Source organism: Symphalangus syndactylus, chromosome 8 (assembly GCF_028878055.3).
Source record: "Symphalangus syndactylus isolate Jambi chromosome 8, NHGRI_mSymSyn1-v2.1_pri, whole genome shotgun sequence".
Lineage (NCBI taxonomy): Eukaryota > Metazoa > Chordata > Mammalia > Primates > Hylobatidae > Symphalangus > Symphalangus syndactylus.
This window is the reverse complement of record NC_072430.2, coordinates 44,215,246-44,242,509: the sequence shown is the minus strand read 5'-3', so window position 1 is coordinate 44,242,509 and position 27,264 is coordinate 44,215,246. Positions and strand designations below refer to the sequence as shown.

The following is a 27,264-nucleotide window of genomic DNA, read 5'->3' as shown; positions in this document are numbered from 1 at the left end:
AGTCAGAAAAGAATCTGGGAGCTTCCTGGCCACCATAGAAACGAGGCAGTCTGAGACTGAGCCCCGGCCCTTGAGGGGAGGATCTGGAGCCAAGCCGGTGCTGGAGTTCTGGAAGCGCTATGGTTACAGGAACACTCTGTGGGGTCCCCAGCAGGTGTACCTGTATTTCCTGGATGCTTTCCTCCTCCCTGGCATCCACCTTCTTCTCAACCCCCTCACCACGGAGCAAGGCTTCCAGCGTGGTGCTTTCTGAGGTGAACCCATCCTTCTTCAGGGGAAGCTCCACTTCTGAAAAACAAAGATAGAAAGGCAGGTCAGGCCACTAGAAGCAGGCAGGGCAGGAGGGACAGTCCTGGAGGACACGCAGGGCCCAGGGCTCCTGAGGAGGACTCGGGGCCTGTGCTCTCTCCTCCTGGAGGCACAGGAACACTGGAGCCCTGTCCAGCTTTTCCATCTCCATTTCATAATCCAGAGACAGATTCCGACCATGCCCACACCCCCAGAGGAAGCTGAGCCAGAGCAGAAAGGGTGCGGGGTGGATGTGGGCTCACACGGCCATGCTTCTGTCTCTCCAGCCATGACAATGCAATGGACAAGGCAGGCGTCGGGGAGCCTGGAGCCCTTACTGCATCCGCAAAGTGAGGATAGCAATGCCCAACCCCACAGGTGGTTTTGTAAGGGGAAATGTGTTAATTTGCGTTAAAGTGTTTTGAAAACTCAAGCAATGCACAAAGCTGGCAACCAAGTATGCTCATTCCCTCCTATCCTAGCTCTTGTCTGTCAACCCCATGACCTCCTCATGGCCATGCTGGCTGCCCAGCTCTGGTTTCCCTCATGAAAACCCAGGGGGATGTGAGAGCCTCAAAAGCCACGAGAAGAGGAGCGAGGGCGAATGCCTCACAGGCCCCGGATGAGCAGAGTGGCCACTGCACGGCCACACCACGACCTTTTTTTCTGAAGGTATCAGGACTTCAATCAGCTACCTGGGGCTTGAGAAGAGAAGCCCTGGGGTTGCCAGCAAAGAAGTGGCAACCCGAGCCAGCCCTGCCCAGAAGAGACACCAGAGAGAAGCTGAACCCCTTCCTCCAGGTGTCCGAAACTCCTGACCTGACAGAGGGTTGGTGTGTTTCTTTCTTTTCTTTTCTTTCTTTCTTTCCTTCCCTCCTTTCTTTCCTTTCCCTCCCTCCCTTTCTTTCTTTCCATTCTCTTTCTTTCTTTCTTTTCTTTCTTTCTCCCTCCCTTCTTTCTTTCTCTTTCTTTATTTCTGTCTCTTTCTTTCTTTCTTTCTTTCCTTCTCTCTCTCTCTCTCTCTTCTCTTTCTTTCTTTCTGTTTTAGAGACAGGGTCTTTATCACCCAGGCTGGAGTGCAGTGGCACTATCATAGCTCACTGCAGCCTCAAACTTCTGGCCTTAAGCAATCCATCTGCCTCAGCCTCCCAAAACACTGGGGTTACAGGCATGAGCTACCATCCCCTGCTGTTTTTTTAATTAAAGATGCAAACCTAAGGTACAGGTGATCATTCTGATTTACTAAAATATTTCTCCAACCTCTCCTCTGATCCTGGACCTCATACCCCCACACTGCCACAGTTTGATATGTGGTCCTTACCATTGCATTAGGTAAGCTGTGGGCAGGAACTATGATGCAGTGGTGCCCTAGAAAACAGGAGAGATGAATGACCTGCTCTTATGGGGGTATTGAGAGTTTAGTGTAGGGACTATTTACAGAGATGGGGAGAGGTGATTAAGGGATCCGACAAGGTAGGTTAAAGCATCCCAGGTGGGTTTTGGGCAGGGCGGAGGGTGGGGAGGGGCCATTACCGCTGCTGCTATTTTTGGAGGGACAGAGGGAGAGTGCTTACAAGAACCTGGAGATAGCACCATTAGCAGAGCCCCAGGACAGGAGCTGTGGCTTGCAGAGGCCAGGAACCAAGGGAAGAAACAGTGCAACCACTCTCTCCATCCATCCTCCATCAGCCTGCTGCATCCTCTCCCAAGGGCCAACCTTAAACAGAAGCAAGAGGGGAAGGAAGCCCCCTTCACAGAGCCTACCAAGGTCCGAGCAGAGTGAAGATGGAAAAGCATGGATCTGGAGGGGCAAATGGAAAGAGCAGCACCATCGAGCCTGCTCCACTGGGCTCTATCTCGACTCCAACAGAACCCTACCTGCACTTTCCACTTCCTCCACCAGAAACAGAGGGAGTCTGACCAATCCATGAGGAAGGGGCAAGCGGGCATCTATTAAAACTGAACAAATGCACACCTATGGGTGACCGGCCCCCAGAAAAAAAAGGTGGGAAGGAGAAACAGCATCTAAAATCTCTTGAGAAACAAAGTCTTTGGGATTTTTCTTACCAAAAAAGGAGAGCAAAGGATCCACTTCCCATCGAGGAGCGCTACCATGAAATCAGCCACCTCTGAATCCATCTATCCATTCAACAAATATTTACTGAGTACCTGCCATATGACCACCACTGTGCTGGGACTAGGGACACAGGAGGTGAACCAAATAAAGACAGGCCCTGCCTTTAGGAGGCTTACAGTCCAAAGAGACAGATATTAAATGCTAAATACAAAATCAAAATGCAATTACGAACTGTCATAAGTGCTATGGAGGAAAATGACAGAATGAAATGTGAAAGAATATAGGTAAGGGGGTCTACCTTAGATCAGGGAGTCAGGGAAGGCCTATATGATGAAGTTACATTTAAGGCGAGTGTCAGACAAACAGCCAACTGTCTGCTTTAATGAGTTCATGGAATACGTATCCATAGCCTGCTCTGATGACATATTACTCTTTCTCCCAAGTCAGAAAAGTCTTCCAAATGTCTAATCTAAAGTAGTTAGCATGTGTTGCCTCATGTCCTGTCCTCAGTCAAAAGAGAACAGCTGGTCACAATCCCTCAAACTTATAATAATCATATATACATAGAGTTAAAGTTCATATTTTAGTATCCCCCTTAGCCTTTGCAGCACTAAATAAATCCTATTTATTAGTGTTATTTCCCAGAATGGTACAGCATTTTAGAGCTAGAAAAGACCTTATAGATCATCTAGTTCAATCGTCTCATTTTGTAGATCAGTCACCCGAGACCCAGAAAAGTTAAGTAACCACCAAAAGCCACACAGCAGGATGAGAATGCAGCTGAATGATCTTTCCGAGTTGCCACTGAAATCATGACAAGGGCCCCCTCTCATTGTATTCTTATTAGTGGTTGACAGGCTCAGGCTGAGCCCTGACTGAGCTTTGGTACATCCGTGTATGTACATGCAGAGGGCTTGGCAAGCAGCAAACATTCAAAACTCAACAGCTGTTACTGCTACGTATCAATCCCCACTACACCCAAGAGCACAGTTATTAACCCATTTTACAGATGAGGGCAGTGCAGCTTATAGAGGTTGAGGACTTGCTTGATATCACACAGCTGGTAAGGGGCAAAGCCCAGCCTTGAACTCAGTCTGCCTCCAGACCCAGTCACCTAATTAGGCTGCATGGACTCCACCCTGTCTCTCTGTGGTCCTTCCTTGAAAAGTCTTTTTCCAAACCTTTATGCATTTTCATTGCATTCTGAGACTCACTCCATAGTTTTAATATTTCAGGATAAAAGGCAGATCCTTAGCTGAGGATGAGGGCAGGTTCGTGTCATGGTTTTGGGTTCTGCTCTATATGATCATCCCCACGCAATGTTCACCATTCTGCAACAGTGTCTACCCACTATAGAATGTTCCATCAATAGTGAACTTTCCCTTCTTCCTTCTCCTGCTCCTCCTTCCTCCTCTGCTAAATATGCCTCCATCCTGCTTTCCCATAATTGAATCTACTCTCTTGGTCCTCTAACCAAACTTTACCAGATAGGCACAGTAGAAGAATCAAGAGGGAAAACAGAACCAAATGGCAAAAGTGAAGTGGAAAAAGCAAGAGGGGATCTCCAATAGCATCGACAGTCCAATCCCTTAAACAGGAAAGTGAAGCACAGAAAGATATAGAGATTCTCCCAGGGTCACAGAGACATTTAGTGGCATCTTGCTTCCCTAACTACCACAATAGTTGATTTGCTCCCACAGATTCTGCCTTCAGACAGCCCTGGAGTCAAATCCTAGCCTTACCATGTATTAGTAAAGGGACTATGGGCTAGCTAGGTAACCTAAGTCTCCATTTCCATATGTGTTAAATGGGTGTGGTCATAGTGTTGGCAAATCAAACATGGTAATGCGCTACATAAAGAAACTCTAAAAGAATCCACACACAAAAAAAACTAATGTGATAAATAGGGTAGAAGATGAGGCTTATCAACTTTTGTTTTATTCTATTCAAAACTTAGATTCAAAATTAGATCATATATGTAAAGAATCTACAACATTGTAAGTATCCTAAAAATGCTAGATGTTATTCCCTGAGTTTGAATAGTTTTGATTTCAATGGTACAGCTGCACTGTCAAACAGAAATGTAATACGGCCCACTTATGTAATTTTTAACTTACTAGTAGTCGCATGTAGAAAAAGGAAGAAAGTCAGGTGTCATTAATTTTAATAAGATATTTTATCTGATCTGGTATTTCTAAAACATTACCATTCAACATGAAATCAATATAAAAATAGGGATGCAAAATTTTACATTGTTTTATCTGCATTGTCTTCAAAGTCTGGTGGGTATTTTCCACTTAGAGCGTACCTCAATTCAGACTAGCCGCATTTCAAGAGCTCCATAGCCACAGGTGGCTACCAGCTACCATAATAGGCAGGTTTGCAGCATTAAAAGTAACATTAACTATGACTTTGCTTCCAAAAAATGGAAAGAATTTTACTGTGGTTCTTAATGTTGCCCATGTAATAGCTGCCGAGTGCCATTCCAAGAGCAGAGTTCTAGCGGATCACTGCAAATCCTGGTTGCAAAGCATGATGGGTAAGGCCTACAAGGTCAGAGTGAAAGGGTAGCCATCCCTCCCTACAAACAAACGCAGGGTGCACTCTGCCTCCTGACCACAGGAGGTCCCAGAGTGAAGGGAGAAGAAAGATAACAGGTCCAAGCCCTTGCACAATGTATGTCCTAGACACACTTCTATTGAGTCCTTAGGGATTTCATTTATCCAATTTTATTTGAATATGGCCCATCTGGACATAGGATTTAATAATTCTTTGAAAGTGTACCCATTTTGAACCTCACACAAATTTGGGGCCCACATAACCCGACAGGAGCCATTGAACCTTTAACATTAAAAGAAAATGGTCCAAAACACACACATAATTCATCTTTAAATTAGCCTGATTTTATACACATGGATATAAACCCATGGATCGTTACTCTCTCCAGAGCGGCAGCAGCTGTCACCCAAGCCAGCCGCCTCCCTGGGCCCCCATAAGCAGCTCTGCCTCTACTTCTAATTGGGAACAGAGATACTCCTTGGGTGACTTCCAGCACGATCCATCACACCAGAGACAGCTTCTGTGCAAACCGAAGCAAATCGGTTTCTAAATAAGAAAAAACCTCCTAGACAAACAAGGATTGAAGCATAGAAAGTCTTTTAAAAACAACCAAAAAAAGCACAAATAAAAGCAAAAAAAAAAAAAAAAACACAGAAATGTCCAGCAAAGAGCAATGGCTTCTTCTCTTTAGGGCTACAGACAGGGCAGCCATCCTCTTGGGTGCAGATCAAAGCCACAAGCTTTTGACACAGGTGCCCCAAGCCTGCCACCCAACGCACTGAAAGCAAAGCTTCCACTGTGTTGTTGGAGCCACCGAGCTCATTAACAGGATGCAGGCGAGATGAGTCTGAAAGTGCAACATGGGAGCACAGTGAGTAATTAAATCCCAGGTCATTTAAAAATGCAAACGCCACGAATGTCATGAGCTCCCCAAGCCTCTGACTCCTTCTTCTTCGTTATTTGGCTCAGGATGGAGGACTGGAAACCTGCAAGTCATATATGGATTATAACAAAATATGCCATATAGAAAACAGATTAAGACAGTTCTTCTTTGGGGAAATATACAAGGAGAGGAGCTGTCTGTTAGCTGTCGAGTTTGCAAGAGATACCATCTTTCGGGAGGCAGTGTGCTCTGCCAACAGACAGACTGCCCCAAGGGAAATTGTGGTGAAACACCCCGACAAGGCGCATCCATCCGTCCATCCATCATGGGCTCCCTCTGACGCAGGGGCCTGGAGATAGAGTTATGGTGCAAAAGGGAGGGAGAAATCCCACAGACAATGGCAAAGAATCCTCCTGCTAGATCGTGAGTGCTCAGTTTTTTTTCAGCTGCCTCTAGTTTTTCTTTAAAAATACAAACGTGCAGTTTTCTCATCTGGGTGCTTATTATTTTGAGGAGTTAAGCTCATCATATTTCCTTGGATTTATACATCAACTTACACGAAGGAGAAAGGAGCTTAAGAATCATTATTTCATTTATCCCTATCAGACTGTCAGACTCGTGAGGAGGGAGAAGGGAGAGAGGTATTGTTATCTCTCACCTCACTGGGGAAGAGGCAGGGGAGGGGGATCAGAGACCTGATTTCCTAAGATGGTGGCAGGCCCAAGGATCCATCTGCTCATTCCCTAGGGGTGCCACTTTCTTGGCTGCCTTTGACTCCCTGTTTTGTGACTCATAAAGCTCAAAATAGATGAGGTTCACATTGAGGACCCATCACCCAGGCTGCACCCTGCAGGCCCTGTTACCACTTGCTTTAGAATCTCAGGATATCCATACAACGGGAGGACTCATCCCTCCCCCGTATGGCCTCTGCTGCACCTACCCTCTCACCCCTAAGTAGACACGCCAGGATGGGTTCCAGCATCCAGATATCAGGACCACAGATAAGCATTCCCCCACCCCAAGATACAGAAAAACACCCACACTGCCCAAGGAAGCTCACCACTGAGCTGCCAGCAGACCAGGTAAATGCAGCTACCAGGAGGGTGAGGACGGGGAGGGTGGTGGGAGTGGACAGAGTGCGGGCAGCATTTCCAAAGGCAAGGTCGGGGAATCAGGAGAGACTGGTCAGATGGTACAGAGTGTCAGTTAGACAGGATGAATATGTTCTAGAGATCTGTTGTACAGCATGGTGACTCCAGTTATTAGTAATGAAAATTGCTAAGAGAGTCGATCTTAAATGTTCTCATGCACACACAAAAAATGACAAGAATGTGGAGTGATAGATACACTAACTAGCTTCATTTAGTCATTTCACAATGTATATATATATTTAAACATCACACTGTATGCCATAAATATATATAACTTTTATTTGTCAATTATGCCTTAATAAAGCTTGGAGGGAATAGAAAAGTAAATAATAAATAAAAATGCAGGCTGGGCTCAGTGGTTCACGCCTATAATCCCAATATTTTGGGAGGCAAGGTGGGTGGATCACTTGAGGTCAGGAGTTTGAGACCGGCCTGGCCTACATGGTGAAATCCCATTGCTACCAAAAAACACAAAAATTAGCCACGCGGGATCGTACGCACCTGTAGTCCCAGCGACTCGAGAGGCTGAGGTGGGAGAATCACTTGAACCTGGAAGGGGGAGGTTGCAGTGAGCCAAGATCATGCCACTGCGCTCCAGCCTAGGTGACAGAGTAAGACTGTCTCAAAAAAAAAAAAAAAAAAAAATGCATAGTTCAAAGAAATACAACTGGAAAGTGCAAAAAGCTGCTCTGGGGTGAACTCTCAGCTCCATTACCCTAAAGCACACACTTGGCCTTGATCTCCTTATCTGTAAAACTGAGAGAACAAAACTCACTTCCCACTATTGTTATGGGGCCAAAGGAGATAACACATACGAAGTGTCTGGCACAGGTGAGATACTCGGTAAGTATGAGCTCCCTTCTTTCCACCTCCTACAGTTTCCCTCTCCTTGTGCTTTTCAGCAAAAACCTCTCACCTTTCTGACACTCTAAGACCACCAGATGTGGTGAGTGAGGCACAGCTAACCCCACCATGGGCATGAGCCCAGGGAGGATGGAAACAGATGGAATCTGAGGCAGGTAAGAGGATGGAAGAGGCCGAGAATGAGACGCAGCTGGAAAGCAGACGCTGGTGCTGCTCCAAGTCCAGGGTGGCCATTGCTCCTGCAGCTTCAGGGGAAAAAATCATGGCAGAGCCACAGTGGAAGATACCCTGCTTTATCCCTTCATTTGGCAAGTAATTATCAAGCACCTACTATGTATCAACTCTGTTCTAGGTGCTGGGGCAGTGACTCTGAAGAAAAGAGACAAAAATCCCAGCCCTCAAAGAATTTATATTCCAGCAGGAGAGAAACAATACATGAAGCAAACAAGTGAAACCTTCAGTGTGACAGATGGTAATCAGTGCTTTGGAGGAAAAACAGAGCCAAGGAGGAGAAGTTGGAGCATCAGGGTGATGGGAGGGGGGTTACACTTTTAAATGTGGCCAGGAAAGTGCAAGCCTGAAGGAAGAGAGGGAGGGGGCTACGCTGACATCCAGGCAAAGACGTTCCAGGCAAAGGGGCCTTCAGTGCAAAAGCTCTGAAGCCAGCCCATCTGCCTGGAGCAGGGTGAGCCAGGGGGATGGTAGGAGACCAACTTGGGGAGCTTCAGGGGCATTGAAGGTCATGTAGGCACCTGCAAGAATGTTGGCGTCCACCCCAAGTGCAATGGCAAGCCGCTGGAGGTGTTGAGCAAAGCATGATATAGATGCCTACATGTTAACAGAATCACTCTGAGAATAAGTGAAGGGGGTCGGAGCAGATGTCGGGTGACCAGTGAGGAGTTACTGCAAAATGTATGGAGCCTCTTAATGAGTCTGGTGCTTGGGGAGGGAGCTATGCACGATATGGACAGAGCTCTGTCCTCATGGTACTTACACGGTGGTTCTCAGATGTGTCCTAGGGGCAGTAAGTACTGGGGAGCAGTTCCCTGAGCAGGGGGCTTCCCCACCGGTGAACCAGGATGGAGGCCAAGTGGAGAGGCTGGTGTCAATGCAAAGGTGGCAAAGGTGTGAAGCCGTACCAGGGTGAGTCCACGGAGGAATGGTTGTTCAAGGAGAAAGTGGACCAGCCTAGGCCAAGGGCAGGGAAAAAGATCCAGCCACAAGGGCCTGGCCTGGCATACCATAGTTTATCAGGTGTAGTAAAAGCAGAGAGGAGGCTTTCCCAGTTCATGTCTGTGCCCTGGGCCATGGGTGCCTCGGAGCTGAGTTCTGGGACATAGGAGTGAGGTCCTGCAAGCTGTGGTTCTGGTAAAGATGGGTCCCACGGCCAAGTTCTAGGTCATCTATAGACTGGGGCCTTTTAAAAGGCTATAAGACAGAGCTGGGCATGGTGGCGCATGCCTGAATTCCCAGCCACTCAGGAGGCTGGCAGGAGGAGGGTCACTTGAACACAGGAGTTCAAATATAGCCTAAGGAACACAGCAAGGCCTGTCTCTAAAAATAAATAAATAAAATAAAAAGAATAGACTCTAAGGCAGAATGAGTTGCCATTCTGGGCCAGATGGCACACACTTTTCCAGCGGGGCAGCGAGCTGTCTGCAGCAAATTCATTGTCGGTGCTGGGGACGAGAACTGTGTTGCGGAGACCCACCCAGCAGTGCAGTGTGGAGGTGGAATCACAGTGCCTCCTCACACTTGCCAAGTGCTCCACACGCCTCTCAGAATAACCCCGCAAAACCACCATGACCCACATCTCACAGATGAAGGACTGAGGCAGGAGTGGTTAGGAAATTATCCAAAATCACAAAGCCAGTGGGTGGAGGGATCTAGACTTGAACCTAGGCCTGTGATCCCTGTTTGGTGCCTCTCCTCCTGCAGAACAAGGATATTTGGACAGGGAAGACCCCTACAACCCAAAACCAAACAGCCAAGATGGCAACACTTGGGCCCCCCAGGCCAGGCTGGGAAGCACAAGGGAAGCCAGGCTCAGGGACCCCAGGCCTCTCCTCTCTGGCGGAGCCTCCCTCATCTGTGAAGCGGAGATGATGAGAGCTAAGTCATGTTCTCCAAGGTTAAGATCAAACACCAGACACGTCTCTTTCCCTCATCCCTTTAGAAATCTTTACTGCCCATGTACTATGTGCCAAGCCTCATGCTGGGTGCTAGGGATACAGATGAAGAAACAGATGGGCCCTCGCCATCAAGGTGTCCACCTCCCAGTGGGCAGAGGTACAGGTGAGCAGGCAATGGCACAACTGGGTGATCCCTCAGACTCACAACTCATGCTCTACACGTGACTCTGCCAGGTCCCACTGCAAAACATGACCGTGGACACTCGGCAGCAGCCATGCCACTGCCCTGCCCACTGCCTGCTGCTGGCCCACCACCTCGGCCAGCCCAAGCTCCCAGAGCCCTGCAGAACACCAGCAGAGCTGGGGAACATGAGCAGAGCTGAGGACACCCAGGCTTCATCCCCCAGTCCCTGCTCCTTTCCTGAGACTGACAGGAAGGCAAAAGGAGCAGGTCACTTCCAGCACGTAATAACCACAGCCTGAGTGGGAGCTGCACGCCCTGCCCACCTCGCTCCAGCTCCCCTTCTCATGAGGCCAACCAGAGCTGACGAAGCTGCCAGTGCAGGCCTCCAGATGGATGGCTGCAGGCTCTGACACTGCAGGAAAGAGATAAATGACTGGTCATTTCCCCCTGATGCACTTGAAGGCATCCATTCTCCCAGCCGTACCAAGCTCAGGCAACCCCCCCTGCCCAGAGACAGATAAGCACTGACAGATGGGGGTGGGAGCCGGAGCGTCCTTCCCCCTCGGAAGGACACAGCCAGACTCCTCTGCAGGCCGGGAGAAGGTCGCGTTGTCCATTGGCTCACACCTGGCTCGAGGCTCCGCGGGTGCCTTCCTCCATCTCCCCCTTCTTGCCCACCCCCGCCTGGCTCATCCATCTGAAGAGAACACAGCAGAGGGGGAAGGCTGGGGGCAGAAGGAGCCGCTGACAGGCTCATCAATCTCAGGTTACATGCTTGGCACCTCGGCGTTCCTTAAGTTGTTCCCGAACTGGGAGGGTGTCGCAGGAGCCAGGGGCACTGTCTTGAGGAGAAGAGAAATCGCGTCGAACATCAGAGAGCAAATGGTGGAGAAGCCTGGAGACTATTAAAATGTGGGCCATGTACAAAAGCAGTAGGGAACTAATTAAGATGCAGGATTTTCAAAAGCTGGGGAAGTTGGCCGCAGCCTGCTCCCATCTGTAGAGTTCTGGCAGTTCGGCGTAGCAGGGACAGCACCCTGGGCGGGTGAAGCAGGCCTCATCACCCCTGCTCGAGCAGGCGACACTCAAGTCCCCCCGCCTGGACCACCCCTTTGGGGGATACCCCTCTGCAGGTCTCTATGACTTGCTTGTTGGCCGGCCTATGGCCCTCTCTGCTTTGGGACACCTTAAGCCACTGTCATCTTCGGGGTGCCTGCCCTGTTGTCTGAGTTTCCCCCAACAACATGGGATGGGGGCGATCATCCTGGTCATTCATCCCCCAGTCATTGAAGGACTGCCAAAAACAGAAAAAATACAAGAGAAAGAACCCTATCCCTGGCTGCCCTCCCTCCCATCACCCTCGGAATTCGGCAAGGGTGGCAAAGAGCCACCCTGCTCCCCAAGAGTCCTGGAGCAGAAGGGATCAACAAGGCCTCGGGTGCATTCCAGGTACAGGAGGAGCGTCAACTGTAAAGCCCTTTTCATCTGCAGGTCCAGGATAAGTGAGTGTGTGAAGCAACATGGCACCAGCTCCAGCAGGCTTCCCGGAGGGCTCCGTCCTTGGCATCACCAGGATCCCCTGGGAAATTAGCTTACTAATTCTGTGCCACAGTTTCTCAACCTCTAAAATGAAGATAATATCTGTCCTAGACCATGGGGACCGAAGGTCTGGGGTTGAAAGATGCTAAATTGATCTATCTGGGCATTTACTTCAAGGGGACACAAGTAAAAGTTTGTTTCCAGCCTTTGTCTTTTCTTCATTCAAAAAAAAAAAAAAAAAAAGAAAGAAAAGAAAAAGAAAGAAAGAAAGTGAAGTTAAAGGCCTCTTTTTTAATCAGCTGGCTTTTGCCCAACATCTGCTGTGCTCCCAGGCCTTCTGGTGGATATTTACTCTCCACCTTTCTCTTCTGCCAGCTCCACTACCCCTTCACAAGGACAGAGCACTTTTCCTGGGGAGATGGTCCGGGGGAGGCCCCTTGCTGGCACCAGGCCCCTGCCCAAGTCTTCATGTTGTAGAATTGTGATGTCTACATCATGAAACACCTTGCGTTCGCCTCTGTGGCCAAGTGCAAGCTGCAGAGAACACTGAACTCAATTGTCAGTCAGTGGGGAGAAATAATGTTGTGTGTGTTGTCCTTCAGATGCCCAGGCAAGTAGGAGGTTGCAAGATGTTTATTCAAGACTGACTGGAGGGGTGACGTTTGGCATGAGAAACACATAGGTCCAGGGATGCCGAGAACACTTTCAAATTCCAAAGAGCTCTTCCCAGATCTCAGGCCCTTCCTACCCCCATGCAGACAGATTTTTATTTTCAGCAAATAATAAAGAAACAGAAGAGGGATGGTGCATTTACCACACTGGAGGGGTGAGGACAGCAGGACTGGGAGTCACTCCAGGAGGGAATAATTTCACCCAGGAACAAATGACTCGATGTCAGCCAAGACCCAGCTCCCCACTTTTTTTGAGCCAGGGTCTCTCTCTGTCACCCAGGCTGGAGGGCAGTGGTACAATCATGGCTCACTGCAGCCTCAACCTCGTGGACTTCATTGATCTTCCTACCTCAGCCTCCCTAGTAGTGCCACCCTACAGGTGCCCACCACCACACCTGGCTAATTTTTGTATTTTTTGTAGAGACAGGGTCTTGCCATGTCACCCAGGCCCAGCTCCCCACTTTCCAGCCTGGAAGGTCCACTCATCCCACATGAGCAAAGTGCTTCGGGGGACTGAATCAGAAAAGGATGGTTCTGTGGCCCTGTCCTCAGATCTTCTTCAACAGCCCTCAAGATTCTTGAACATGCACCCCCCTCTCTTTGCCCTGACCTGGTTTCCTGACAGAGCTCCGCAGATCTGAGGTCAGAGACAACTCTGACCCTCATTACCCCTGGACTTTGTTGCTGAAACCTGCCCATCACTGGACTCATGCAGGGACAGAAAGGAATACAGGAGGGACAAGCTGAGTGTTGGCATAAATTTTTTGTGACATCTCCTCGCTGCCCATAGGAGAGTCTGACGTTGGAAAGAAACTCATGCCTTGAGACAATTCTGCTCCAGGCCAGTGGCCCCTCAGTCTCTCAAAGAGCAGGCAGACTATTCTCCCTCTTCCCCGAGGAGATGAGGACATGTCAGGGTGTGCTGATGGCGGAACCCAGGTGGGCTTCAAGAGTCCTAGGCATAATTAGATTCCTGAGCATCTTCTGTCAAGGGGAGCTCACACCAGGAGGCTGGGAGGGAAGAAGAGGAAAAGACAGGCATCCTCAGGGGCTGGGTGTGGAGGGGTACCAAGAGTGGGTGGGTTGGTTGGTTTTCTTCCAACATAAACTCAGCCTTCCAGTTTCCATAAATTTAAAGAGATGCAGCCCAGGATGGACAAATTATCGCTCTTCAGCAAGTTTTGCCCAGAGGATTATATACAATGTTGTACAATTTGCTTTTTGTTGTGCAATTTGTTTTTTTGCCACTTAGCAATATATCTTTAATATCTCTCCATTTTTTTACTCATTATTTTAAAGGATAAAATAATATTGCATTCATAGAATATACAAGTACTATATATTTAACTAGTCCCCTATCAATGGATCTTCTGGAAGTTTCCATTCTTTGTTGTTATTACAAACCATGCCACAATAAAAAATATATATCCAATATATATTATATGCATATATTTACTTACAGAATAAGTTCCTAGCAATAGAATGTCTAGGTCAAAGAGCATGTGTGTTTTAAATACTGGTAGGTACTATTCATTGTACTTCAAAAAGGTCATATCAATTCCATTGCAGTGTGTAAAAGAGAGCCTCTCCCTCCATCTCCATCTCTGTTTCCTTCACCTGCTCCCCTCTCCTTGGGAAGGTCAGCCTCAGTCCACCCAGCTAATGGTCCTCACCTCCTAGGAATTTGCAGCAAATTCTCCAGAGACTCTTGCCAGTGACTCTATCCTGAGTCACACGCAAAGTATTAGCCAAAAAACTGAGCTCTCCTTGAGCCCAAATCAAATGGAATAAAAATAAGAGATAGTTATTTTAAAATACTGTCCGAGTTAGCCCTGTTAACCCTCCTGAGGGAGGACATACCCCAAAAAAAGGGAGGTGTCCTCTCAAGTGGAAACTGCATTTTATGAATGATGAGGGCAGAGCCTCTGGAAGTTGGGCAGATTGTGCCCTCAAAGGGACCCCCACCAGGTGCACAGAAGAGGGGCTGAGATCTAGCTCGTGCTCTACTAACCCACCAGAAAGAGCATCATACGTTTTATAAACGTCCACCCCCCCAGGGGGCACCACCCTCCACTTTTGCACACACAAACCATATGGGCTAGCCAAGGCCCTGGATGAAGTCACTCTTCTGAAATTTTGGCCTGTGCAAAAAATTCAAATGCAAACTTGCGTCACCTCTGGGAAGACAGTGGGTACATTTCTTTGGCTGCGCTATTTCTCATTCTCTAGATGGGCCCTGGCTGCTTGGAGGTACCAGGCTGAGGCTCGTTACCACTGACTCCAGGGCACTCCGACGGCCTCTTCATTCACCACCCACAGCTGCAGGCTGGCATGGTGGTACATTCTGGGAGCCAGGCACAGCCCCGGCTGTTCAGACTGAGAAGAGGATTGGGAAATGACAAGCATCTGCCCTAGGGTTTGCGGGGGTTGTTTTTGTGTTTTTAGTAGGCCTAGTAGTAGGTCTGTTTACCCAAAGAGGGGAACAAGTTCCTCTGAGAAGGTGCTCTGCCATGTGACAGTCACTCATTCCAGCCCCGGCTGTTCATTGCTTCTCAGCATCTGGGGGCTGGTATGGAGGAATAAGCCTGCCTTGGGGGAACCCAACTTTTCCCCCAGGGCCGATCATCGCAAAGGCCGGCACCTGTTTCTGCAGATGGGGTCCTTCCCCGGGACCCTGCCCATCCCTGGGGTGGACTTTCACCACTGGAAACCTGGTCTAGCCACTTCTGCCTCATGCTTGGTCAGAGGTTGAAGAAGCCTCTCAAATGATCACAGATACAAGACACCATGTGCAGGTGGGGACTTGGCTACAGCAAACCGCTAGCCCTAGGTTCTTCCTTTCCCTTCCCCTTGCATGTTACGGCAGGCCCAACAATGGGGCATGGCCAAAGCCAGCTGTGAACTCAGTAGCCGGCTGCTACTCCACGTTCACCCACAGGCCAGGCATAAACACTGACAGGCCCTTGTGCCCAAAGTAAATGTCTTTAGGCAGAAGGCACAAACACTCGAGAAATAGCTGCCTGCCTCAGTCCCACCAACATGGGCTCCTCAGATACATGAGCAGCACAGCAAATTCTCCTTGGCTGTGTCCACAGTCTGATTTCTCTCACCTCTAAAATGGGCTCACAACCCTCTTACCTCTTCCTTCCCTCTCTACCTTCCAGGGCTATGGTAGGGACCAAGGACCTGACATGAAAGAAAATGCTGCATGAACTACAGCATGCTCTTCAGACTCTGGTTATGATGATGATGACTAACCAGAGTGTCCCATCCCCTGGGTGGCAGCAATTGGTTGTGGGGAGGAAATAACCCCAGCCAGATAACCTGTCCTTTCTAGGCCTTCTCTGCCACAGCTGTTGAGGGCGACTGCCTTTCTGCTGCGTGTGGTATGTGCTGAGACTGGAGCTGCTGGCAGCCAACCCCCTCACTTACTCTACGAGGAGAAGAGAGTGTTAAAGGTACAGAGAGACTGGCTGGGTGTGGTGGCTGATCCCTATAATCCCAGCACTTTTGGAGGCCCGAGGCAGGAGGATTGCTTGAGGCCAGGAGTTTGCAACCAGGCTGGGCAACATAGTGAGACCCCCATCTCTACAAAAAAAAAAAAAAAAATAGCTAGGGTGATATGGTTTGGCTCTGTGTCCCCACCCAAATCTCATCTTGTAGCTCCCATAATTCCCACATAGGAGGGACCCAGTGGGAGATGATCAAATCATGGGGGAGGGTCTTTCCCGTGCCGTTCTCATGATAGTGAACGGGTGTCACGAGATCTGATGGTTTTAAAAACAAGAATTTCTCTGCGCAAGCTCTCTCTTTGCCTGCTGCCATTCATGTAAGATGTGGCTTGCTCCTCTTTGTCTCCCCAGCCATGTGGAACTGTAAGTCCAATAAACCTCTTTCTTTTGTAAATTGCCCAGTCTCAAGTATGTAAACTGCCCAGTCTCAAGTATCAGCAGTGTGAAAACAGACAAATGCAGTAAATTGGTACCAGTAGAGTGGGGCATTGCTGAAAAGATACCCGAAAATCTGGAAGCAACTTTGCAGCTGGGTAACAGACAGGGGTTGGAAAAGTTTGGAGGCCTCAGAAGAAGAGAGCAAAATGTGGGAAAGTTTGGAACTTCCTAGAGACTTTTTGAATGGCTTTGCCCCAAATGCTGATAGTGATATGGACAATAAAGTCCAGGTTAGTGTGGTCTCAGATGGAGATGAGAAACTTGTTGGGAACTAGAGCAAAGGTGACTCTTGTTATGTTTTACCAAAGAGACTGGGGGCATTTTGCCCCTGCCCTAGAGATTTGCAGAATGTTGAACTTGAGAGAGATGATTTAGGGTATCTGGTGGAAAAAATTTCTAAGCAGCAAAGCATTCAAGAGGTGACTTGGGTGCTGTCAAAGGCATTCAGTTTTATAAGGGAAGCAGAGCATAAAAGTTTGGAAAATTTGCAGCCTGACAATGAAATAGAAAAAAAAATCCATTTTCTGAGGAGAAATTCAAGCTGGCTACAGAAATTTGCATAAACAATGAGGAGCCCAATATTAATCCCCAAGACAATGGGGAAAATGTCTCCAGGGCATGTCAGGGGTCTTCACAGCAGCCTCTCCCATCACAGGCCTGGAGGTTTAGGAGGAAGAAATGGTTGTGTGAGCCAGGCTTAGGGTCCATCTGCTATGTGCAGCCTAGGGACTTGGTGTCCTGTGTCCCAGCTGCTCCAGCTGTGGCTGAAAGGGGCCAACATAGAGCTCGGGCTGTGTCTTCAGAGGGTGCAAGCCTCAAGCCTTGACAGCTTCCATGTGGTGTTGAGCCTGTGAGTACACAGAAGTCAAGAACTGAAGTTTGGAAACTTCTGCCTAGATTTGAGAAGATGTATGGAAATGCCTGGATGCCCAGGCAGAAGTTTTCTGTAGGGGTGAGGTCCTCATGGAGAACCTCTGCTAGGGCAGTGTGAAAGGGAAATGTCGGGTGGAAGCCCCCACACAGAGTCCCTACTGGGGCACCACCTAGTGGAGCTGTGAGAAAAGGGCCACCATCTTCCAGATCTCAGAATGGTAGATCCATTGATGGCTTGCACCTTGCACCTAGAAAAGCCGCAGACACTCAATGGCAGCCCATGAAAGCAGCCAGGAGAAAGGCTATACCCTGCAAAGCCACAGGGGCGGAGTTGCCCAAGATCATGGGAACTCACCTCTTGCATCAGCATGACCTGGATATGAGACATGGAGTCAAAGGAGATCATTTTGGAGTTTTAAGATTTGACTGCCCTGCTGGATTTTGAACTTGCATGGGGCCTGTAGCCCCTTTGTTTTGGCCAATTTCTCCCACTTGGAATGGCTGTATTTACCCAGTGCCTGTACCCCCATTGTATCTAGGAAGTAACTAACTTGCTTCTGATTTTACAGGTTCATAGGCAAAAGGACTTGCCTTGTCTTGGATGAGACTTTGGACTGTGGACTTCTGAGTTAATGCTGAAATGAGTTGAGACTTTGGAAGACTGTTAGGAAGGCATGATTGGTTTTGAAATGTGAAGATACGAGATTTGGGAGGGGGCAGGGGCAGAATGATATGGCTTGGCTCTGTGTCCCCAGGCAAATCTCATCTTGTAGCTCCCCTAATTCCCACATTGTGGGAAGGACCTCGTGGGAGATGACTGAATCATGGGGGTGGGTCTTTCCCATGCTGTTCTCATTCTAGTGAATGGGTCTCACAAGATCTGATGGTTTTAAAAACAAGAGTTTCTCTACCCTGGCTCTCTCTTTGCCTGCTGCCATGTGGGGAAGTTGGGGCTGCAGTGAGCTGTGATTGTGCCACTGCAGCTGGGGTGACAAAGTGAGACCCTGTTTTAAAAAAAAAAGAAAAGAAAAGAAAAAGAAAAAAAGAAAGAGAGAGAGAGAGAGGTAAAGAGAGACATGTAGCTCTCAGTACGCTCACTATGCTTGAGCACCTGGATGCAGCTATGCCTGAAGCCAGATAAACCCTAGGATTTACTGGTAGATGAGCTAACTCCCCTTTTTCTGCTTAAGATAGTTTGACTTGAGCTTCTAATGTTTATGACTAAAGGAATTCCAACTATCTCTTGGTTATTTTAATAATTTATGTATTAGTTTTATAATCATAAAATAAAGTTTTTAAGAGAAGAAGCCTTGCTAAAGTTTCTTTAAGTTAGTATACCTATCAATAGTATGAGGAAGCAGAAAAAGCATTGAACAGGGAAATCAGGCAACCTAGATTCTCTGCTGGACCCACAAATTGCCGTGTGACTTTGAACAAGTTTCTTAAACTGTCTAGATTCCAATAAAATAAAGAATCAGAGTTAGTGATATCTAAGGTATCGTATAGTGCTAAATATCTTTGCTTCTATAAAAGAAGACCTAATTAGTCTGATATAAATTGTTCTTAACCAAGACTTTTTATAGAAACGTTAAGAATAAAGACTAATAATTTAAAACGTGTCAAGCACTTATAATAAAACTCTTTAAATTGACAACTTACATGTGATACATCCTCATATACACGCAAAATATTCATTGCGTCACTGGTTAAATTGGAAAATTTAGAAACAAAAATTGAGAACAGCCTGGTTAGACAAATTGTGGTATATTCATACAATGAATATTATGTAATTACAAAAATGAAATGATGAAACTCCTTATATTTTGCTGTGGACAATATCTAAGGCACATTTTTAATTGAAAAGTGCAAAATCCAAAGTGGTTGTGCTGTGTAAAAAGAGGAGGGAAAGTCAGATAGATTTAATTCCTGGTGCATGCATGGATTATCTCTTGAAGGAATCTCAAAAAAAAAAAAAAAAAAAAAAAAAACTGCTACCATTGATTACCTTTGGAGAGACTGGGTCTTATTTTTCATGATACAGTATATCCTTTTATCTTCTGAATGTCAAAATATGTAACTGCCAGGCACAGTAGCTCCTGCCTGTAATCTTAGCACTCTGGGAGACCGAGGCAGGAGGATTAACTGAAGCCAGGAGTTTAACACTAGCCTGCGTAGCATAGTGAGACCCTGTCTCTACAGAAAAGACAAAATTAGCCAGACATGGTGGCATGCACTTGTAGTCCCCACATGCTGAGGAGGCCAAGGTGGAAGGAGTCCTTGAGCTCAGGAGCAGGAGGCTATGGTGAGCTCATGGCAGCTACTGCACACCAGACTGGGCAACAGAGCGTGACCCCACCCTCCAAACAAACATTAAAAAATCAAATTTAAAAAACCGTACATGTAACTGTATTACCTACTCAAAGTCAAATACATTTTAAAAGTTCTTAATTTAAAAATTACATAAGGCTTTCTGGTGCTTATGGTCATGCCGGGGTGACGTGTAGCCTAGCTACCTGTAAGTCTTCGAGACCAGCATTTCTCACACTTCATCGTGCATTCTGGGGATGCACTCCAGGAGATCGTGACAAAATGCAGGTTCTGATGCAGCAGGTCTGGAGCCAGGACCAAGCTTCTGCACGTCTGACAAGCTCCAGGTGATGCTGCCGCTGCAGGCCAGGACCGCACTTTGAATGTAGGTCTAGAACCACACTGATCAATATGGTCACCACTAGCCACATGTGGCTACTGAGTGCTTGAAATGTGGCTAGTCCAAAAAGAGACGTGGGGATGTGTAAAATACACAATGGAATTGAAAAAGAGTACCAAAAAAGATCATAAACGATTTTATATCGATGACATGCTGAAATGATGTTTTTGATATGTTGGGTTAAATGGAATATATTATTGAAATTCATTTCCCCTGTTTCTTTTTCCTTTTTTTAATGTAACTACTAGACAAAGTAGAACGACACATGTAGCTTGCATTATATTTCTATTGCATAGTGCTGGTCTAGGAGACCCTGATCTCTTACAACCTGCAACAAGGCGGGGGTTCGGACAACCTCGGTCATCACCCTGGAGTATTTGCAAGGGTCTGTAAATTGGTATAAGGACCCTGGAAACCTGGGAGAGAGCACTGGGAGAGAACACACTGAAGAATCTGGGGCCCACTCACCCCTAACAAATAAAACTTCTACTCAAGTGAAATGTGGATTGAAGCGAACAATCAAAGCAGTTGTAACCCTGGAAAGGTAGGTAGAGCTTTTGCACAGCAAAGTCAGCCTAAGGGACCAGTGTTGAAAGGAAGAAGTGAGGTACCATTGCCAGGCAGCCAGCCTTGACAGTCTGCAATGCTTTGGTGACAGTGGGAGGAAGTATGTCAACTCTATTTGCACCACCAAACAGCACTGTCCCTACCACCCTGAGTCACATCCCAGCCTGGCACCCTCAAAAACAAAGATGCCTTTAAAGCTAAGGGCCTGGGGTAATCACTTGGCTTGCTGCAACACAGACACAGGTCTGAAGATAGCCACATAGTCAGAAGTGTAATATTAGATTAGCATAGGCCAGGCACGGTGGCTCATGCCTACAATCCCAGCACTTTGGGAGGCCAAGGCAGGCAGATCGCTTGAGGCCAAGAGTTCGAGACTAGCCTGGCCAACATGGTGAAACACTGTCTCTACTAAAAACACAAAAATTAGCTGGGAGTGGTGGTGCACACTTGTAATCCCAGCTACTCGGGAGGCTGAGGCAGGAGAATCACTTGAACTCGGGAGGCGGAGTCTGCAGTGAGCCGAGATTGCACAACTGCACTCCAGCCTGGGCAACAAAGCTAGACTCTGTTTTAAAAACATATATATATATATTAGATTAGTATAAACATAACCCCACCAATTCCTTCTGTGTGGCCACAGAGCAATCTGCATTACTCGGGTAAATTGTAATCTCAAACTCTTCCATCCTCATCCAAGGTAAGTGCAATTTTTAGTGAATTGGCCCCTTTTTGTGTAAGATGCTCCAAAGCTCATACAGGGTAAGGGGTAGAGGGTCCGTGGTGTACTCTCTTCTCCTTAGAAATATACAAACTGGGTTTTTTGTCCTTGCGATAGTTTACTGAGAATGATGTTTTCCAGCTTCATCCATGTCCCTACAAAGGACACGAACTCATCATTTTTTTATGGCTGCATAGTATTCCATGGTGTATATGTGCCACATTTTCTTAATCCAGTCTATCGTTGTTGGACATTTGGGTTGGTTCCAACTCTTTGCTATTGTGAATAGTGCCGCAATAAACATACGTGTGCATGTGTCTTTATAGCAGCATGATTTATAGTCCTTTGGGTATATACCCAGTAATGGGATGGCTGGGTCAAATGGTATTTCTAGTTCTAGATCCCTGAGGAATCGCCACACTGACTTCCACAATGGTTGAACTAGTTTACAGTCCCACCAACAGTGTAAAAGTGTTCCTATTTCTCCACATCCTCTCCAGCACCTGTTGTTTCCTGATTTTTTAATGATGGCCATTCTAACTGGTGTGAGATGGTATCTCACTGTGGTTTTGATTTGCATTTCTCTGATGGCCAGTGATGATGAGCATTTCTTCATGTGTTTTTTGGCTGCATAAATGTCTTCTTTTGAGAAGTGTCTGTTCATGTCCTCTGCCCACTTTTTGATGGGGTTGTTTGTTTTTTTCTTGTAAATTTGTTTGAGTTCATTGTAGATTCTGGATATTAGCCCTTTGTCAGATGAGTAGGTTGCAAAAATTTTCTCCCATTCTGTAGGTTGCCTGTTCACTCTGGTGATAGTTTCTTTTGCTGTGCAGAAGCTCTTTAGTTTAATGAGATCCCATTTGTCGATTATAGCTTTTGTTGCCATTGCTTTTGGTGTTTTAGACATGAAGTCCTTGCCCACGCCTATGTCCTGAATGGTATTGCCTAGGTTTTCTTGTAGGATTTTAATGGTTTTAAACCAAACACCGCATGTTCTCACTCATAGGTGGGAATTGAACAATGAGAACTCATGGACACAGGAAGGAGAACATCACACTCCGGGGACTGTTGTGGGGTGGGGGGAGGGGGGAGGGACAGCATTAGGAGATACACCTAATGCTAAATGACAAGTTAATGGGTGCAGGAAATCAACATGGCACATGGATACATATATAACAAACCTGCACATTGTGCACATGTACCCTAAAACCCTAAAGTATAATAAAAAAAAAAAATTAAAATTAAAATTGGAATTTCACCCAGAAAAAAAAAAGAAATATACAAACTGGGCCAAGATTTCTTTACTTGAGGCCACAAGAAAGGTATCACATGACCCGAAAGAGCTGCACATCCTTCAGTTCTGTTGGGAAAGTCATCCTGCAACTGGTCCCATGCTGCTCCTGCTTGCTTTCTTCCCTCCCTGGGGTGGCAAAGGGAAGGCATGAGACACCCAGAGGGGAGAAAAGCTCAGGTGGACACATGGTCATGTTTCTACTCAGCAGACACAGAGGTGCACCCTTAAAGCACCATGTGGGCATGCTCCCTCTCCCGGAAAACTTAGCTATATGGACAAAGGAGCAAACCAACCTTGTCCTGGGCCCAGCCCAGTCTTCCCACCTTTCCCATCACAGACCCAGCCAAGCTCCAGAGGGCACTGACCAGGTTTTATCTCCAGCAGCCGCAGTTTTGGATCCTCAGGTGGGTGCAATCGTCTCTTCTTGCGCCAGCAGCGGGCAGGGTATGTATACAGCTGGCCTGGGGCAAGGCCTGTGGACAGAAACAATGTAAAGATTAAAGGCTCCAGGCTGGAAGGGGCCTTGGAAGCTACCCTGACTAACCCTGTCATTCACAAGGAGAGGAAGCTGAAGCCCAGAGAGACGTGACTTGTCAACGTCACAAAGCTGATTGCTAGTGGTGGCAAGGCTGAATCTAGGTCATCTGACCCCAGGATGCTGGCTCTGTCAGCTCCACCATGCTGTTCAGCAAGCCCATGCCAACGACAGCCATTGCCTTCACCAAAACCAATTCTCCTCTCCTGCCTGGAGAGATCACCAACTGGACCTTCAGACAAGAAGGACCTTTGCAGTGTCTCCAAAGCAGTGGATCTCTATCCACTGCCCCTCCGTCCTGATCCAGGTTAAGCAGGTTCCCTTCAAAATGGAGCAGCAGTCAGTTGGCCTACTGTAAGGACAGCCTGGGTTAAGAAGCATCGCAAAGAGACAGAACCAAAAACACTAGATCTACTCAAAGGCATCTCCCACCCACTCCCAGCTGCTGGCAGCTCACTGTAGGCAAATGGAGCCTTGTGTAGCCCTCATGAGAATATAAACCCACTCTGGTGACCAAGCCACATGACCTGCAGAGCCTGCATACCTCTATATCCCCACCTACGTGCCTGGGCCTTAAAAAAAAAAAAAAAATAGGCAGGAGGCCAGGGGCTGGGCTTACGTGCCACCCTGTGTGTGTGCCCTTTGACACCAACAGCATCGCTGTCATGCCAAGCACCATGAGGAGCCTTCCTGCTCACCCGACAACAATTTTGTGGCTCTGGTGGCAGCCACAGGCCTTGGAGGAACAGGGGCTTCTCCATGCCAGGTCACAGACTATTCACAGGGAAATGGGGCGGGGAGGAGGCTGAGGGTTGAAGAGGCAGGTATTTGAGACTGGCTAGGTAATTTTCTGACTGGCTAGGTGATTTGCAGTCCAGAAGAGAGTGTCTGATACCCCCCATAATAAACCAGCAAGCCAACCAATCCCTAATAGGAAGAAAAGCCTAATGAGGACAGGGACTTTTGTGTCTTGTTCTTGTCAGAAACCCCAGAATCAGAACTGTGCCTGACACAGAGCAGAACCAAACTCAATACTCATTGAATAAATGAATGAATATGTTGCAGCTTCCCTTTAAAATCACAACTCTGTCTTCTGCAGGTAAATGTGGCACATGGCAGCTGCTGGACGCAGGCGGCCTACCACAAAAGTGACACTGTGCACACCTAGGACCATGGATTCAGAAAACATCAGCACCTGATTCCCATCTGCTGTCTTCCATTTTAGGGCCCTTAAAAGTTAAGAAGGGAAACTAGCTTCATTTTTCACCTTTGCAGAGAAAATCTATGTAATTTTCATTGCTATATACTCATTCATCCATTTTCATTTTTACCAGTCAACTCTACGCATTTATCGGGATGGGTCTAAAACAGAGTCAATTATCCCAGCATTAAAGGAACAACAATATCCAGGTCTCTTTATGTTTAATCACACAGCTGCTCCACAGGTTGCAAGGTTGTGAGCAAGTTGGAGGTTCTGACCATCCCGCCCCTTTGGTTCTTAGAAACCAGAATTGACCTGGACTCAGAAATGTCAGAATCGAATGACCATTGGCCCTGCTGTTCCTGGCTCCAGAGGACTCATCCACCCAGATCCAAACCATCCAAGAGGGACTCCAGAAGTGGAGACTCAGGCCTGAGGCCAGAGCTCCCTGCACCCCCTCTCCCACCATGGCCGTCTCTGGGCCTTAGGTTTCCTTCATGCCCCAGAGGCTGCTTCATAGTGCTTCCAACCTAATCAAACATAGGTAAGTAGGAGCGAGCTGGCCCCACCAGCACCCTGTAAAGGTCTACATAGCAAGAGTGCAAAAGTGTCCACACTTGTCCAGGTCCTACACCCTCCCTGAGACAGCAGTCACTGTGCTTGGTGGTCAGCAGTACCAGGGAAGCCCCAGGCCACTCTGCTTGGAGCTTTAGGCCCATTCTTCTGGGAGAATTCATTTTAGCAACTAGTTTGAATCTCCAGAAGAAGGGCCTGTTTTCGTTTCATTCTTTCTCTGCTGGATTGGAGATGTTCTGCAGTGCAAAGGAAGAGCACCTGAGTCCTGGGAAGCATCCTAACACCTTTCTGAGCCTATTGCCTCACCTGTAAGATAAGGGCATTAATAATATTAATACCTACCTCCTAGGGGCTGTCATGGGGATTTGCTTATATTCAAGAGAAAGCTCTCTATATCCACGAAGATGAAAAATGTCACTTGTTAATTGTCATGAGTAAGCTGACCTAGTCTTGGACTCCACACTCATGCAACATGACAGACCCCCTGCCCCATCTGCCATGCTGCTGCTTGGTTCTTTAGCCATGAGGGTGGAAACAGGCTTCTTTTTCATGTCTGCTTTGAATCCACCTCATCACAACAAGCAAATGGTCCCAAGAGCTCTCCTGGGGCTCCTTGGCCCCTTCCTTGCCCTCCTCAACAGGCTGACAGGCACCAGGGTTCCTTTATAGGAACAACACGTTCAGCCCTGGAGTTCCACTTACAGAGGGAAGAGCAGGGCCTCATGAGACTTATTGTTGTTTATCTCATTAGAACAGGAGGCACATAACTCAAAGCATGTGTGTGTGCATATGTGTGCGTGTGTGTGCATGTGTGGTAGATGGAGGTGGGGAAGGAGGATGGAGTCACAGCTGCTGTCAGGGAAATTAACCTTGGGGAGTGAGCCCAGGGCTGGGGAGGGGATATGAAGGAGGTGAAACAAGTGGCCGAAGACAAGAGGGGAAACCAGTCCTCCCTGGTAACCAAGGCCACTGCTACCCCTCACTTCACATACCCCACTGAGCAAACTACTTTTCTGTTACTTTGAGCTGCAACTCCAGCTACAACGCTCCTGCCCATGTGTAAGCACAAATGTGATGCACACAGACACACACACACAATCAGAAACTCACACACTTGCTGGGAGAACTGGCTCCATAAAAACATCTGGCATTGAAAGGCTTGATGCCTTTATGGTGAGCAGACTCCAGACGAATATAGCTGGTTATGCACATTGCACAAAGTTCAGCAGGTGGATCCTGAGGGTTCTGGGCATCTCTGAGACAAAGCATGAGCTATTCAGAATTTAGAAGATAAAATGGGAGAGAAAAGAGAGGGAAGAGTGGCCGGGTACAATGGCTGACATCTGTAATCCCAGCACTTTGGGAAGCCAAGGCTGGCAGATCACTTAAGCCCAGGAGTTCAAGACCAGCCTGGCCACCATGGTGAAACTTCATCTCTACCAAAAATACAAAAACTATCCGGTATGGTGGTGCACGCCTGTAATCTCAGCTACTCGGGAGGCTGAGGCAGGAGAATTGCTTGAACCCAGGAGGTGGAGGTTATAGGAGCTGAGGTCACACCACTGCACTCCAGCCTATATGACAGAGCAAGATTCTGTCAAAAAAAGAGAAAGAAAGAAAGAAAGAAAGAAAGAAAGAAAGAAAGAAAGAAAGAAAGAGAGAAAAGAAACGAAAGAAAAGAAAAGAAAAGAGAAGCAAAAAGAAAAGAAAAGAAAGAGAGGGAGAGGGAAAGAGTGGGAGAGGGGGAGAGAGTGGGAGAGGAGGAGAGAAGAGGGGGAGAGAGGGAGACAGGGACAGAGTGGGAGAGAGGGGGAGAGGAAGGAAGGAAGGGAGGAAGGAAGGAAGGGAGGGAGAAAGGGAGGGAGAAAGGGAGGGAGGGAGGGAGGGAGGGAGGGAGGGGAGAAGAGTGATATGGGACAGGAACAGCAATTGAAATGGAGAAGAAAAAAACTGAAGTAGTTTCATCTTTCCCCACCCAGAGCTGAACTGTGGCAGTTCAAGCCCCCCAGGGAAAGGCTCTCTCTCTACAGGATCTCAGAGAGGTGGACCCACAGCTGCCCCTGAAACTTCCTTTCAATGGAGAATTTATTATGTCACAGGACAGAGTGTCCCACTGTCGGCCAACTCTTACTGTGATAAAGAGATTCACCATGACCTTATTTTGAATCAAAATCTATCTTCCTATAAGTTATACCAATTTGTCCACCCTCTGTTCCAACAGCAAACAGCTACATCCCAATCCTGCATCCCATATATCTGCTTGGGTTTGAAGGGGAGCTAACCAAGAAGCCGAGGAACCAAAGAGGAACAAGAGTTGTAGGAAAGAGTTAGTGACTACCCCTGCTCAGAACCGGGTAACAGGATCAAAGTTTCCAAATAGAAAATGACAATACAACAATTTAAAATACAATTTTAAAAAAATACAATATAACACCTATTTACATAGCATTTACATTGTATTAGGTATTACAAGTAATCTAGAAATGATTTAAGGA

General features: G+C 47.4%; 1 protein-coding gene across 3 annotated transcripts in view; it reads right to left on the bottom strand.

Annotated features, from left to right (window-relative positions):
* Nucleotides 1–27,264, bottom strand: part of DPF3 (double PHD fingers 3) — a 282,519-nt gene that overhangs the window by 115,730 nt on the left and 139,525 nt on the right. For all 3 annotated transcript variants that reach the window (XR_010122063.1, XM_055288909.2, XM_063644313.1), the window contains exons 3-4: nucleotides 22,823–22,930; nucleotides 161–288 (exon numbers count right to left, since the gene is read on the bottom strand). Coding sequence is in view for 2 of the 3 variants with exons in the window: in XM_055288909.2 (XP_055144884.1) it covers nucleotides 161–288; nucleotides 22,823–22,930 (236 nt within the window). In the remaining variant the exon portion in view is untranslated. The remainder of the gene's footprint in view (nucleotides 1–160; nucleotides 289–22,822; nucleotides 22,931–27,264) is intronic.